The sequence below is a fragment of the Etheostoma cragini genome, chromosome 10 (genome assembly GCF_013103735.1).
Source record: "Etheostoma cragini isolate CJK2018 chromosome 10, CSU_Ecrag_1.0, whole genome shotgun sequence".
Lineage (NCBI taxonomy): Eukaryota > Metazoa > Chordata > Actinopteri > Perciformes > Percidae > Etheostoma > Etheostoma cragini.
Window position 1 is genome coordinate 25635875 of NC_048416.1, and position 16337 is coordinate 25652211.

The following is a 16337-nucleotide window of genomic DNA, read 5'->3' on the forward strand; positions in this document are numbered from 1 at the left end:
AAAAACCACAAATAACCACTCTTCTCCCTGGCCAGCTTTAACTGTGTGTTTAAATGAGTTCTTTTCTCTCTTCCCTACCTAGTTTTGGCCCTGGTGTGATGTGTTGCAAATGTGCATTCTTGTACATCAGGGGCCCCTTTTTCTCTCAATTCCCACTAGATCTCTGGCGAATTTGAAGCATTCTAGAAAGACGGAGTGCAAAAAAGCAGAAAAAGCAAATGAGTCCACATAAGGTTCGGATTAAATTGTGTTGTGTTGCCTCTTTTTTCCCGTCCTCCCTTCCCATCGGATGTTTTCATAACTAAACCAAATGTGTGCTTGGAGTCAGCCAAGAGCAGTCAGGAGACAGAGAATCCCTAAAGCAAAATGTTTAAGTCACATCATTGAATCAGGTTTCCTCTGCCCTCCGGGCGTCCAGGCTGGACTCCGAGCTCTGAGGCTTATAAACCCCCTTTCTCTTCTGGTCGGGCTGTTTCTCTGCAAGGATTTTCATTACTGCTGAAAAAGGGCTGGATTGACTCTAGATAGTTTCAGATTATTTTTGGTAAAAACATTTATCAAACATTTGTCAGGATTATTTTTAGTTCCCAGGACTTGTGTACCTAGTAGATCATTTGAAGTAGCTGTCGGTCTGTGCTTACAGCTATAAATGATTATCCAACTGTAGATGCTGGTTTGAGGATTGAAGTCTAGAAATAAAACCTTTTGAGAAATGAAGAGTCTGCATGACCTCCAAAAAGCCAAACTTTTACTCTGATAAAATACCAGACCTATCAATGCTAATGAGTTACACGGGTTTTTATGGATGTAGATTTTTACCCTTTTTATCTTTCTTCTTTGGCCTTCTTCATGTTAAGAACACAGCGGTCTCTCACTCTCAGGTTTTGTCTCCTGTTCAATCATCCTCTTAGCCCTGAATGAGGCTGATGGTTTGGGGTTAGTGCATATGGTGTTGTGGCTGCTGCTCCTCATCTCCCTCCTCGCCCCAGCTCCCTTCCACATCCGGTCTTGTCTTGCCGTCTCCCTTCCACCCAGACCAGATGTTTTTGTGCAGTCTAAGCCACGCCAATCTGAAGCTTTAACGCAGATGAAGAGCTGAAGCGGCAGCCAGGTGGAGTGATGGGTTGACCTCTGGGGATCAAGGTGAGAAGGAGGGTGGGTGGATGGGGATGGAGAGTGAAGGAGCTAGAGAGAGGCATCGGACACCAGGAGGCTGGGACTGGGGAACACATTGACCTCAACCTGGCATGCTCGCTGAAGACAAACATGCTCGCATCAATTGTGTTTCTGCTTCTGCCCTCCTTGTCGGTCTGTCTGTCTGTCTGTCTGTCTGTCTGTCTGTCCCTCCTAGTCTGATGAGTCCTGGAAAACATAAACAGGATATGGTCTGATCGTAAATTGCCTCTTGTCTGCTCCTTGGCCCCCTTCCCTGGACCACGTCCGTTACCCTCCAGCCCTTGCCGACCCATCTCACCCCCCCATTAGCTCAGAAGAGGAAACCAACATTTTCTGTGTGTGTGTTTGCACATGTGCATTGGAAATGAATGGTGTGTCTAATATACTGTTACCCAACTCTTGGGTTGGAAATGTGGTTGCTGGTTTTGTAAATACTAGTCGTTGACCACATTTAGAGCGTAATTCACTCAGAGAAGACGTGTCCTCCCACCTGTAGGGGTTAACTCTGCTCAGCTGGATGCAAGCTGACGCACACATGGTGTTTTCTGCATTGTCGCAGTTAGCCTTTTCTCGCACATTTTTCTCTGCCTAGTTAGTAATGATTGTATGCAATATTGCAGCCAACAGACCCTGTTTTTATGTAATGTAAATTGGAGGAAATTGCAAACAGAAAAATACCAAAATATTCCCTGTATAGTTGACTGATTCTCTCAGTGAAGTTGCAAATGTCTGTTGCAGACTTCTATCATGACCGGCATTTCAGGCTTTTGCTTGATTTTGTGAAAGTCTTTTTGGGAAAGTCAAAAACTTTCCTTGAACTAAACGTAATTCTGAAATAACAATCCTGTGCTGAGGACAAGCTGTAGAATAAGGTCCTCAATCAATCTTCATTTCCTCTCAAGTGGTTGTTGAACAGAAGTCCTATGACAGGAAGGTCATAGATTTAAATCTTCTGACTGACAGTGAAAGACTGGAAGGAGAAAAGGAAGTTCCTGCAGCAATGCTTACATGACTTCCTGTGAGCAAGGTACCTGACCACAACCGCCTGGTGTCCAACAATACGAGACCAGGAAACTTTTCCTGGACAGATCCAAAGTGACAGAGGGTAGCCAAAAAAAGTTGGGAAGTCAGAGGAGCCGCTAACTTAATTTACATGGTATCCACATAAAACACTGGACTCTCCTGGATAATATTCAGTATGTTATAGGTTTGCGTTTGGCCATTGCCTTATTATAATTTGACTTCTGAAGAATTGTGCACCACTAAAAACCCTAACAAGGAAGAATAAACATGTTGAGTAATTTAGAGCTGTAGCACAATACTATGTAATTGGTACAAAACACTTATAGCCATTCATAATTATAATAATAATAGATTTTATTTGTAATGCACTTTAAATTCGGGGCAAATCTCAAGTGGACTCATGTGCTGAATTCATTCATTATTTGCCCAGAATCCAAAAGTGAGTGTTTCCACAAAGCATAACCGTTAGCTTTAGTTCACCAATAGCGTTTTAAGCATAGCAATTGGATGTTTTTTGTTGACTTCTCTTCATACTTTTGTATGTTCACAGATTTGGGACTTTTTTATTAAAGAACAACATATTTTCACACAGCTATGCATCATTTGTACAGATGATTTGAGGGTTCCATGTCCATCAATTAGACTTACGGTAACATTTTGCAGAACAGGAATAGGACTTTTACTTTTGGAACCTCGGATGCCTGATGTAACTCCGACCACTTAACACAGCTTTATTAGCACGATGCAGGAAGAGCATGGATGTTTGATAACGTTTCCTGTAAATACATACAATCTTCTGCTTTAGAAATATGTCTGTAATCACTCACCACCTTCACATTTTGCATAACCGTCTGCACCCAAAGCAGTCTCCTTTTCCTGCTATGACCTCTTTTGCAAGGCTAACAAAGGCTCATTCTTGATATTGATGCATCAGTGTTTGTTTTGCTCTCTGCTTTTTGTTCAGATGCTAAAGTGTCTGGAACTGAGGGTATTCAGACCTTAAGCGCTTCAATTGCACTTCCCTTCCCTTCAGCCTACTCTCTTTTCTCCCCAATAATACAAGCCCAATTATTATTTTTTCGATGAAAAGGGGAATTAGTGTTCATTTTAAAATTTGCATTCGTTAGGCGTGTATCATCACAGCGTGTTCAAGCCTGAATGTTTTGAGTAAAAATTTGGACAGGCTGCATGTGGGTTTGGAATGAAAACCCTAAAGCCACAACAACACAAGCATTACTTCTTTAGGCAAACAAACAGCCACTTCATATCCCCCTTTTACGCCTCAAATCACAGGGTTTTATTTTCTAAACGAGTCCCCCTTTCGGTCTTTTTCTTCTGCTTATCCAATGACAGATTTAAAATATGTAAACCCTCTTTCTACAGGTTTGCATGCACTGAGACGAGCACTGGGAGGGTCTCACCAACCATCAGACCAGCAGCTGATGGGGACGGTGACCGTCACTCAGCAGGACCTCCAGTGGGCCATGTCTGTTGTGAAGCCAAGTGCAATGAGGGAAGTCGCTATCGACGTCCCAAAGGTATAGCAATCTCTCTTGATTACCTTTCCCTTTCTCTCTAGCTCCCTCATTTACAAATTTCTTCACCTGGCTCTATTTTAATGATCTAAGCGCATGGTGTGAAGCGCCTGGTGCAGATGTGTTTAGGGCATGTACAAATCCACCTTTGATAGTTTAACGGCAGAAAAAAGGGTCTTTGTGCCAGGCATATGGTTCAAAAGAGTTGTACTTAGTGTCTTGATTATCATAGGTGTGTTTTGGGCGTAACATGCAATAAACCAAACAGAGTGATATCTCCCATTCCCTTTAAAAGCCGGGGGCATTTGTACCTTGGCACATTGCTATTATGATGGTGGATTTACTAAGCAGAAAGGAGAGATTTTCAGGAGAAGAAACTGGTCTGCATGTGTGTGAAGTGAAAGCACGCAAGCTGATCATACTGTATATGGCACGAGCACTATGCCAACAAAACTTCATGAGGTGAAGCAGGCGTTACAGTTACAATAACAATAGAAGGCTGTGCTACTGACTTTAGACCAGGTTTTTGTTGGTCAATGGTGCGATTGCTTCCTGCTGCCTCAAGATAGCAATTCGCCAAGAATGCACCTGAACACACCTCCCTGTAAGACCAGCATGCCCATGGGCACATTTCGCTTCACATGGACTTCTTTGATTTTCCTGGAGCTGATCATGAGCCTTTGCCATTTTGGCTATCCTTCCATCCATTCGAATGGTAGTTGACTGTTTTTTCCCCACATCATTCAGCTATTGATTGCCATTTCAAGGCATTTAAAATCATTTTGGCTGAGCAGCTTATAATCTTCTGCACTTCTTTATATGTTTTCCCCTCTCCAATCTACTTTAATCAAAGCCCGCTGATCCTCAGAGCAATGGCTGGAACGACCCATTTTGCTGAGTATTTCAGTGTGAAATAACCAGCATGCTTTTGGCATTTGCTTCCTTCCTTCCTTATAGCCTTTTACTTCACAGAATCAATCACCTCACTAATTGAACACAACACTGCTATTATTTTAAACACGCCCCTGTCAGGTACAGATTCAGTTACACAGAATGAGCATCATGCATGTCATGACTGTTGGGTCTGTTGGTTTTCTATGACTACATCACTTACTAGGAAAGTATTTGCCATGAAGAAATAGAACTTCTACCAAAAATAAGATTTATGAGGTTAATGATGTTGGACTGCTATTATTTGGAACACAACTGTGTGTAAATCGTGTAAATGATTAAACAAAAGTGTAAACAGGTAGGTCTTCAGCTGATTTTAAAGGGGTACACATATCTTAAGTTAAAAGGGTGTGAGTTCTCAAGTTCTCATTCCCTGACCAAAAAGTAGTGGTCTGAGATCAGAAGAGCTTTGAGATGTACTGGTGATAGAAGGCTATGGTAGTTAACACATGTCAGCATTTTATAGGGAGTCAGTGCAAATAAATCAAGATTTGTGTTACATAAGACACTAGAGCATTGGGTCAAAAGAGAATACGGAGTTAGAGAGAAGAGTGATCATCATCTGCATCTCAGCTTGAGACAAAATGTGCTTAAGTTTAGAATTGTTCCTCAGCTTTAGAAAAAAACCAAGAACAAGCTATCCAACAGAAGAAAAAAAAACCATTTGGTTACACTTCAACCGAGGATGAGTGCTACATATGATCATTTAGAAGCCTGTCTAGTTAATGACATCATTAATGGCACAATCTGTATTGGATCCTTTGTTTGTAATCCACATTAGTTTGTGTCTGAGTTGCATCCAACCTTGCAATGGCCCTGGCAAGGACGCATACTGGTTTTATCACTCTGGGATTTAAATAAGAACATTTCTTACCCAAACATCATCACTACTTATTGCCACAAGAACAACTAAAAGCAGCAGCTCTCTTTTTCCTCCTAATGCACACTCAGAAAATCCCTTAACTACTCTTTGGACCACTGACTACTGAATCACCAACACTTAAAAAGATGGGGGTCAGGCTGAAGAAGAGTGGAAATGACCCTGTGGCCATTTTACCCTCCACTGCAATGAAGATGAATCACTTTGCTCCCAGCGGATAGAGGGAGGGAGAGAGCAAGGGAGGGAGGGGAAGAAGGGATGAGAGGACAGTGGTGAGACTCCAGGATGTTTTGGAGTTTGCATGTGCAAGACATAACGGACAGGAAGGGCTCACATCATCCTCCACCGGTAATTGAAAGCAGATCAAGTCGCTGACGGTTCCTGCCAGCAACCAAGGAAAAAAAAGAGAAGAGGAGAAGAAGAAACGTCCCTTCTATCCCTTCAGCCCCACCCGCCTCCCCTCTTCTCTCTGCAACACTCTGCACTGAGCTCACCCAGAGACATTTAGTCCTTGCGGCCGGTTCCTGGAAACTAGAGAGAGGAGTGAGTTTGGGTTTGGAATTTTTTTGTCTATCCTCCTACCGCTGCTCAGCTGAAAGGCTAGCCGCAGAGCCCCGGACTTGATTATATCCACATGAGTGCAAACATTTGTTTCTAATCCATTTTATATAAGAAACTTCCAGTGGTGCCGGATGAATACACGCCTCAAGTTCCTCAGAAACCTTCTCAGATCACATATCTAGAGATTTGAGTTTGGCAGATTATCCCTCTCAATTTATGTTATATGTAATACAAAGAAATTGAGAGTTCATTCTTAATCCTTTGTTTATTTTGTGACAAGACATTCTTCCCATTTTTGACATCTTACTTGTTTACTTTTTTGCTATTTAAAAAAAAAAAAAAAAACTAATCCTACACAGTGAAGTCTGGCTTTAATAATTCCATTTGGCAGCTGTATAACAAGCCCATTTATCCCTCTTAAAGTTACTCCTCTTCTCCCTTGGGATTTTTTTTTGTCTGAGAAGTCCCCCACACCCTCCTTTCAACCCCATCAAAGGGCCAGAGCCTCAGAGGCCCCTTGTAAAGTTCAGAAAACAACAGTAAAAGATAATAACTGGGTCTCGTACAAAAGTAAGGGAGGGGCAAAGGAGGAAAAACGCAGCACAGCGAGGTGTGAGTCAAAACATTGCCTTCTAATTCCACTTCATTCGTGACAAAAAGCACCTTGCAATTAATGTAACGTTACATTGTTGTTTCTTACAATGACTCCATAACGTCTGCAGAGACGTACCCAAATAAAGGCAACAAAAAGGAGGAAGATGAGACTTCACAGGGTTGTGTTGCACAACGGCTTCCTTGGTGGAAAGAAGGGATGATTGGCGGCTCTGAGGATGTTGCCGGTAAAGTCGGAGGCCCTTTTTTTAAAGCTCCTAAACCACTGAATCTGGTTCGGATAGCAGTTTCAGATTTCATGTCAGTCTTAGCATTTGTTTTGAATTCATGTTCTTTACTTGACAAGTGGGCTGTACTTGCTAGAGTTTGACTATACTGTATATTATATGAATTTGAACATTTTCCACCCCTGCTTAATAAATAAAAACAATTCATATCATACTGGGTACGCTGTCATATCACAAATCATAGAAATGTTTACTGAATTGCAACATGCAATAATGTTTTTTACAAGGCCTCTTCCCCATCAGGAAGTACCTTATCAGTAGTCTTGCTGTTTAAGCTTATTGATTACAATCACATCTATGTTGATCAGACTGCAGAGACGTAGTAAATATTGAGTTCCTTTTTTGTTATATTACGCTGTACTTACTATTACCATGCAGCTGCAATAAGAGGCTTCTCTAAGACCTTTTTTTTGTGGTGCATTTGTGAAACCTTTTCCGAGACCTCAGTGTTCCTTGCTGAACAGCAACCTTTTTTCAACAAAGACAGGACGTAGTATATCCTCATCCCCTTAAGATTTGCTTAATACAGTGTACGCTATATGGAGTAGAACATGAAATGGCTTGTTAAAGCAAAGCTGTGCATTATCACATTTTAATATCCCAGAGTGTCCTTGAAAGCACCAAGTTCGTCAATTTTCATTCTGCAGTAAAATGAATGTGAACGCAAGTTTGACGATACTTTTTTGATAAGTTAGATTTAAAATGGTCAACCCCAATTTTCTAAAATAGCCAACATAGTCTAGTCAAAGTGTGTTCCTTGTCGTGTGTGTGTGTGTGTCTGTTGGTGTGTGTGTCTGTTTCCACATGTGTTGTTTTGTCTCCCAGCTTTCCTCTCTGGGGTTTTTGGATCTGGGATGCGTTCCATTTGTCTCAGTGTATTGTTTGTAATTGTTTGTTTGAACATATACAAAACATTTTTTTGTAAATTGATCACAAAAAAAAACTGCTTCACACATCATCTTCATCTGCAGAATGAGTTTGCTCAGTTGTCGTGAAACTGTAAATGTTTAACCTGGCAGTACCCTGTCCACGTAATTATATTGTGGCATTTCTGAGCTTTTTCAACTTTGAATTCAATTTAGACCCATAAACAGTATATCACTACCCCTTAAACAGATTAACTGCTGTAGAATGGCCATGGCACTTCTTTTAAATCCAGCTCTTTTGTCTTCTTTGCTTTTCTTCGTTCCTTATCCATCTATTTACCCGTCTTTCTTTGCTCACCTGTTTCCTCCATTTCTCTTTGTATAAACCGGTTTTACTGTTGCTTTCATCTTACTGCACTTCTTTTAATTTCATTTCATTCTTCTCTGGGCCTTCAAATGAGCGTTCTGGTTCGCTTGCGTGCTTCCTGCCTATCTCCTCATCTCTGCAGACGCTCCTATCTCTCCCTTCCTCTCCTCCCTCCCCTCCCCTCCCCTCAATCTGTCTTTTCCTCTGTCTCGCTCGGCGCTGTCCATAAATTGTTCGGTATTTACAGTATGTGGCCAGACGCCAGGTTTCCATTAGGTGCTTCGTTCCCCGGAGACGGCGCCGGTGGCCTGGGATGTGTTACCTCTGGATGGAGAGCAGGAGGAGGGTGAGGGGGAGAACTATCGAGAGAGGGAGAGGAAGAAGTGAAAAAGGAGGCTAAGGCAGAGTGGAAAGCAGCAGTATTTAAGGTGGAGAGCAGGAGATGGCGTGATAGTGAGGGTCAAGTGAGAGAAGAAAGAAAGCAGTGCACTAGAGATGAGACTGATAAGGAGCAAAAAGAGGGGGGGTGAGAAGAGGAAGGTAGAGGAGCACTGCATTTACATGCACTGTTGGTCATCTGATTAGCGCTGCAACTAAGGATTATTTTGATTATCTGTTATAACAGATTTTCTGATTCTCTATTATCTGACATCTGTTGATGTCTATGTGGTCCATTCACCTTGACATCCCCAGAGCCCAGGATGATGTCGTCAAAGAGATTTTTACATCCCCAAACTAAAAGATGTTCAGTTCACAATCATAGGAACTGGAGAAGACTAGCAACTATTCATATTCAAAAAGCTGGGACCAAAGTAACAGCATTTGTGCCTCTTGTGTGATTGAAAATGATTTGGGATTAATTTTCTGTGAATCCACTAATTGATTAATCAGCAAATAATTTTAGCACCAAACCGGATTTCTACCAGGAATACAATAAACCCAGTTTCAATAATCAGGGTAGAAGTTACCGTAAATTAAGGTAGATCAAAAAAAGACAGTGAGAGAAAGATGGGGGAGAAGGGAGGGTATAATGGACTGGTAATGAAGACGGAGACAGGAAGGATGAGAGAGAGGTCTGAGAGGTTTTTGGATGAGGGCTTCTCTTCTTATCTGCTTTATCTCCTCCGGTTGTTCATTGCCGGACTCTCCCTCCCTTCCTCCCTCCTTCCATCTGTTGGACAGACAGCTGTTGGCTGACTCCGTCTGTTGTTATTCACTCTGTCCAGAGCCTCCCTGATTCAAGCCGAGCCCGGAGTTCCTCCATCTCCATCCAAATATGCTTTTATATTTTACTCCCCTCCTCTCCTCCCTCCACCCCGTCATCCGCCTGGAAGAACTTACAGTTCTCTGCAGTATACAGAAAATTAAAACGAGTCCTCCGTATGGATTACAAGAACATCAGTGACATCAGCGTGCAATCAGAGTTTGTTTGGTCCAATGCATTAATTGTGGGCGATGTGTTTGTGTGTTGAGCTGCCACAGATTAGAACTGTATTAGAGCTGTATATCAATGTTGACCATTTATTAGTACTTGGCCTCTCATTGTTGTGCACCTCCAGCTTTAAACATTTGGTGTATTTTGTTGGATTGCATGTTATTGTGCGATTGATTATTACCACCGACCCTGGCGCAGTCTAATTCAGAGTTTTGATTAGATTCCCGACAGACAGTGCACTCTGCTGCTACTTCTAGTAATACTACACCTTGTTGGTTTTCTTCTTCCACTTCATCTAATTCTTTGATTACTTCTTTTTGTACTACTAGGTACATCCTCTTTGACTTTTTCCAGTACTACTTTTTGATCTTTTATTACTCCTTCTATGTTTTTTCAACAAAAATAGTTTTTTGAACTACGTCATTGTCATCATCATCATCATCTTTATCATCATTGTTTTTCTTCCTACTTGTCATCTTCTTATTTGTCATCTTCTTCTGCCTCAATATTTTTATCTTTTAATATTGTTCATAAATATTTTTAACCAGTGTTGATATGTACCTCATGGTCCAATGCAACAATGTAAATTCAGCAAATTTAATCAAACATACTGGTATTAAAAACTGATTTTGGCTAATTAATAGGATAGTAGATGCCAAACTCTTATGCTGCATTCATTGATGTTACAAAAAATGCTAAAGTTTGTGAAATATTTATTTGTCTGTGCATTGAAATAAACAAAGATTAAAGGGTCTTTATTGGGCATTTAATCTTTTACAAGCACCATGTAGCTTGCCACAGCACTGCAATGCAAATGTAAATCAAAAAACATTTGTGTTTTTTAATTTAAAAAAAAGAAAAGTTCTCTCATTTTACCTGGTCTGCTCCATGCAGGTCCGCTGGTCAGATGTAGGCGGGATGGAGGAGGTGAAGCTAAAACTGAAGCAGGCTGTGGAGTGGCCTCTGAGGCACCCTGAGGCATTCATCCGCATGGGGATCCAGCCACCTAAAGGCGTCCTGCTGTATGGGCCCCCAGGCTGCTCCAAGACCATGATAGCCAAGGCCCTGGCTAATGAAAGTGGGCTCAACTTCCTGGCCATTAAAGTGAGTTTTCATCAATGAGTCAGAATTCTATTTTCTAAGAATGGTATGTTTTATTCTTTTTGTCTTGACAACACACAACATAATGCCATTTTTTTGTGGTGTTTAGTGTAAAGTACATCAAGTGCATCAATATGATCAAATAATGTATCACAGGTTAGGGTTGTCATGAGAACCTGTACTTTGGTACCAAAATTCTAAAAAGGTGACAGTACCCATTTTTCTATAGTAACATATGTGCCGGGGGATGCAATTTTTAGTTTTGATTATCGGTGCAAATAGCACTTGTGCATTGTTTCCACTGATAACCACTAATAACCACCTGACCAAAGGAAAGTTGTCGAACGTTGATTTGCTGTAACCCCTACAAACAGTTTCCCTTTGTTTTCCCTTTAGCTTAAAGTTTTGAAAAAAATAATGCTATTCTACTGACAGACATGTATCATATACAGTACATTCTCCTTTAGCTCGTCCCAAGTTTTCATCAACACATTGTGATATTTACGAGTTTGTGAGTTAAATATTCAAACCCATATTTCTTTCATAACTGCGCCATTCCATCAGAGGGCAATATTCAGGATGTCTTCTGCTTTTTTGTACATATACATTTATACATTTATGTCTCGAAATGCCAGCCTTACATATTTGATATCCTGGGAAACTTTGGTATTTCCAATACTATTAAAAAAACAAAAGTTTGTGTTTTATGTAATAAGTGGTGGACCTGTGGTGTTTAAAAGGGTCAATACCCATCTAGTATATAATACACATTTAAAATACCCCAAAAAAATCCTCCACGTATTGCATACACAGTGTATTGATTATGTCAAAGTAGTGCTAGTGGAGATGTTTCCCTGATGACCTGGAGGCTGTCTGACTACCCAACTTCCTGTGCAGAAAGCTTCCCTGTCTGACCTTTAACCTTGTGTTTGTCCCCTCTCATTCATCACCCCATCCTCTCTGCCCCCCCCCGGTCACCCGCACCTCTGCCCATTCATGCCTGGTTGACAGAGATTGATTGATCATCTTGTTGAATTTTTGATCAGTAACATTTGCAAAGCTGTTGCCATGCGAGACCAAAAGCTTTGACAGGATATCTCAACCAGGGTCATTAAGCCATCAGCAAATGTGGGTGGGATTTGCAAGCTTTTTTTGTCCGTTTTGTTTTATTTAGCTTTTTATGATGTATGATGCTGTGGTATGTGCAGGGACAACGTTCTTTGGGTTTTCTTCAAATGCAGACAAATGTATTTTTTAATTCTCCAATTAGGTCTAAACTAACTAAGACTCTTATCCAAAGTGTAGGAGACATTGCTTATGTCTCCTACACTTATGTATATCATTGTTGCTCAACTATGTTTTGTATTTAACACCAAGGTGATTAAAAAAACATACTAAAAACTGTCCCTTCCGTTGAAAGCCGTTCTCAAGCATCTGCAATAACAGTATCAGGTTTTTCCAGTGCAGCGGTTGCTTTGACATAGATACGTTATTCAGATTCAAATGTGGTTACTTTAAAGCTCAGTCTGTTTCCTCTGTGTGAAAAAGCCCTATTATCATCTTGTCAATTCCAGTTTCCTCCCACTGCAGACACACACACATACACACACACACACACACAGAGTCCCTGTTGACAGAAAAACACACACTTGTATCTCTACACTGTCAATGGTTTTAAACCCTCCATGTCCAGTCCTTGGCCCTGCCTGAAGAAAGAGGAACCTGGGATTAATGAGTCAACCTCCACACTTACTGCAGGAGACAAAAGGGCTGGGAGTTAAGTGTCGTCTCCTCCATCAGCCCAGAGGTGTTGAAAGGGGAGGAAGTTCTTCTGAAGGCTGAGTGGATGTTTATCTGCTTCAGAGTGAGGGTAGAGAAGAAAAGAGCGAGAGGGTATAGGAGGTTCAGTTAGTTGTAGTAGTAAAAAAAGTAATATTAACAGTGGCAGTACTGCAAGTAGTGTTAGGTGGAGTAGTAGAAGCAGAGGCGTTTGTGGCAGTATTTGTAGATAATGTGCACACTATCCCAGCTAAATGCAGTTAGCGTGTGAAAAGAGCATGAAGCACACAGTATGTGTCTCTGTGACATTTCTGACATGTTTCATTGGTACATGGCTTAATCTCTTCTTCCTCGTCTCTCTTTGTCAGCACACAACAAAACCATGCTTTTCAGCCACCATCTGGTGGGACGGACAGACTTGGGACACAGACTGTTGTCTGCTAAAGAGCCATTTTACAGTTGACACATCCAAGCATGTTCGCACAAATGTGACGTCAAAATAACGTAGATCTAACTGGCGCACCAGGATTTTGAATGTGTGTCCAGTGTCCACTCTTATTTATTTATTTTCAGCGGCGGGGGACAAAGCAGAAACAGGAAGCCTGAGCGAGGAGTTTCAGAATGACTGCAAGTCTCCCTTGTAAACTTTCTGCAGCATACTTTATATATATTTTTTAAAGCTCAGTTTTTGCAATCCACTCTAAAACATGAGTAAAATCCTGGTGTTTTTAAACGTATCCACTCTGGAGATCATAATGGAATAGCTCAGTTTTGGCGTCAAAAAAACTTTAGTGTGGACGGATGGCAGAAATGAAAAAAAAGTGTTTTCATATTTTTGTGTGAATGTTGTCTTGGTAGTGGTATTTTGATGTGTACTAAGAGCAGCAGTGGTAATAACAGTGGTAGTGGCAGCATTCACATTACTATTGTATCATCAGGGGTGTGGAAAGTAGAAAACATGGTACTGTATGAAAAGGTTTTAGTGCGAAATTTCTTCATCTGCCTGGGGAACCACAGATGTTACACACAAACATAAACCAGTGAATATGTGAACAGCACTGTGGAATTACACCACACACACACACCCTGCTGTCCTTCATGACATTCCCATGCTACGTTATCACTGTTGCACTCTGTTTCTCTTTTTAATCTCCAAAAGACGCCACGGAACAGCAGCTGCTGCTCAGAATGTTACCTCTCAGTTCAAACCATCTCCCAACATTGTGGCACCAGGATTAGTCAGGAGTGTCCAGAAGATGAGGGCAATGACTTCCTGCTTTTAGATACTTTAAACTCAACCTCAGTCATCATCTGTAGGGATCTGTTGGTTCAGCATACCTTCTCTTGGAACAAATCATTATTAATAAACAATATAATGCAGTACCTAGACATGTTGTCACCATGTCAAATTATACAGCAAAGGTTACCACTCAAATAACGTTTAAACTTGATTGTTTTAGGGTCCAGAATTACTGAGCAAGTATGTTGGAGAGTCTGAAAGAGCTGTGAGAGAGGTATGTACATTTACCTTCCATAACCTGATTGTTGCAATGAATGTATACATTCATTATACTATTTTATTATTATTATTATTATTATTATTGTTATTATTATTATTATTATACAAGCTGACATTCTTTCTGGACCACGTTAACCATCCAAACTATTTTCAGTTGCTGATGTAATGAACGGAGTAATAAACCTGAGATGTAATGTATGACAGTAAGGAGTGCTGTATTTCCTGTGTATGTTTGTGCTGAGAATGATTCATTGATCCTGTTTTAGATTGTTTTTACCATTTCCTCTCTATTGTTACCAACGCTACTCGCAGGTGTTTAGGAAGGCAAGGGCCGTCGCTCCCTCCATCGTCTTCTTTGATGAGATTGATGCTCTGGCCAGTGAAAGAGGAAGGTACGCACGGTTACTTTTAACACAATAGAAAGATGTCTAGAATGAGAAGAAAAAGATGCCAAGAGGCTGCAAAGTTAACAAGGAATAACACAGCCCCTGCCCACTTGATGAATTTCTCCAAAGGTTCACTGTTGGCCACTGCTACTGTCCACTGTTCACTTTTTTCAGCACTGTGGTCATTCATTGTCAAGCAATGACAAATCAGCGCACAGTCATCGCTGCAGTCTGCTTTAATTTACCATCCCGCGCCTGTGTCCCAGCTTGTCTCACAAAGATTCACTTATGAATGAATGGAGCAAACATCCCAAAATGTCTGCATGACTGCACTATCAAAGCCAGCCACTCGGGTTCCCATGGTGTCCTCTTAGACTTTGGCGGTTTTTCGCTACCGGCGAACACAGAACTCAGTCTTGTCCGGAGGCGCTTCAGTGGGATGGCACTGGGAACATCTGTGGCTTAAAGGAAAGAGGACGGGGGCCGGACAGAGGACACAGACCGGAGGCACACAAACACTTCATTGTGCCCGTCCATGGCAGATGGGGAAGGCCAAATATGCAGCATGCTTTGTGGTAAACCAGTCGATGAAACTAAATGTTGTAGGAAGGAGCACAGAAAGGCCAACGAGCTGCCACTATAACTTCTATATTGGAGCCCTCGGTCAGATGCTTCAAAAGCTACACAGCATCTAACACGTTACACATTTTGGTTTTGTTAAAAGTCCCTCTGATCACAAAATGTAGTATTATATCTTAAGAGTTGTACATTTCGAACTTTTCCATACTATTCCATCTCACCTTTTCTTATTAGAATCACCACCATTCATTGAAATTCTTATCACAGAATTTCAATTTGTTAAAAAAGAGTTTGTAAATGCCAGTAACTCAATCCCCTTATTGTTGACATTATTTTTTTACCCTTATATCCGAACCAGTTCCATTATTCAAACTACGAAGCTAGACAAGCCAGGCCAATCGGTAGACTGCATTTTGGAGTGTGTGTTGTTCCCCGGAGCGACCTGGCACATAGTATTTGTACGTTGATGTTTTGTGCAGTCTTGACTCACTTCCAGTGTACAGGATACAACTTTATTGCAACTTGTCTTCATCAATCAGTCGGCAGGACTGACAAGTTCTGCCTTTTATTTTTTTTTATTTTTTTTTTTTAGTATGATTGAGCCCCCCTCCTTATCTTGATGTTAAACTTGGCGATTATACTCAGATCCCCCACCGAGCTGCTGCCAGCTTTCGCTAATAATACAGTGCAGCATGAGAGTTTGCCAGCTTGCTGCGACAGACGCGGGGCTGGACCCGTGCCTCTAGGCAACTCGCCATTTTGATATTGCACTTAGCGCTGATCTATAAAGGTTATTTATTGGCCTTATTCACTTCCTGCCATGTTTAATCAATGAAGTGGCTCACGGACGCCAGGAAGAATTTAAAACTGTTGACACAACCAGACAGCCTCTGTTGTAGTGTGTTTTTTTTTGTTTTGTTTTTTTCATCCTCCCTCTCGAAGCAGGAGATGAGAAGCACCTGTAAATCTGTCAGCCTACCTGCCACGAGTCTCAACTGGTGGAATGAAATGAAGAAGACACAAAGAAGACATGAAGAGAGGCAAACTAGGGGAGACAAAAACAAGACAGTGAATGCTAGAAGCAAAGACGGATGGATGAAAAAAAGAGAGAATTGAAACCAAACTGGCTGACCGAGAACCTAGAGAAGATAATTGCGAGAAATAAAGATTTGTTGGGTTTGGAAACAACAATGAAAAGAAAGTGAAATTATGAAATAAAAGTCCAAAGTGCTTTATCTCTCTCTCTCTCTCTCTCTCTCTCTCTCTCTCTCTCTCTCTCT

General features: G+C 41.2%; 1 protein-coding gene across 1 annotated transcript in view; it reads left to right on the plus strand.

The window, feature by feature from the left end:
• Positions 1 to 16337, plus strand: part of spata5 (spermatogenesis associated 5) — a 110134-nt gene that overhangs the window by 18083 nt on the left and 75714 nt on the right. Inside the window, exons 11-14 of the mRNA XM_034882951.1 lie at positions 3583 to 3737; positions 10588 to 10797; positions 14034 to 14087; positions 14405 to 14484. Of these exons, the coding sequence (XP_034738842.1) occupies positions 3583 to 3737; positions 10588 to 10797; positions 14034 to 14087; positions 14405 to 14484 (499 nt within the window). The remainder of the gene's footprint in view (positions 1 to 3582; positions 3738 to 10587; positions 10798 to 14033; positions 14088 to 14404; positions 14485 to 16337) is intronic.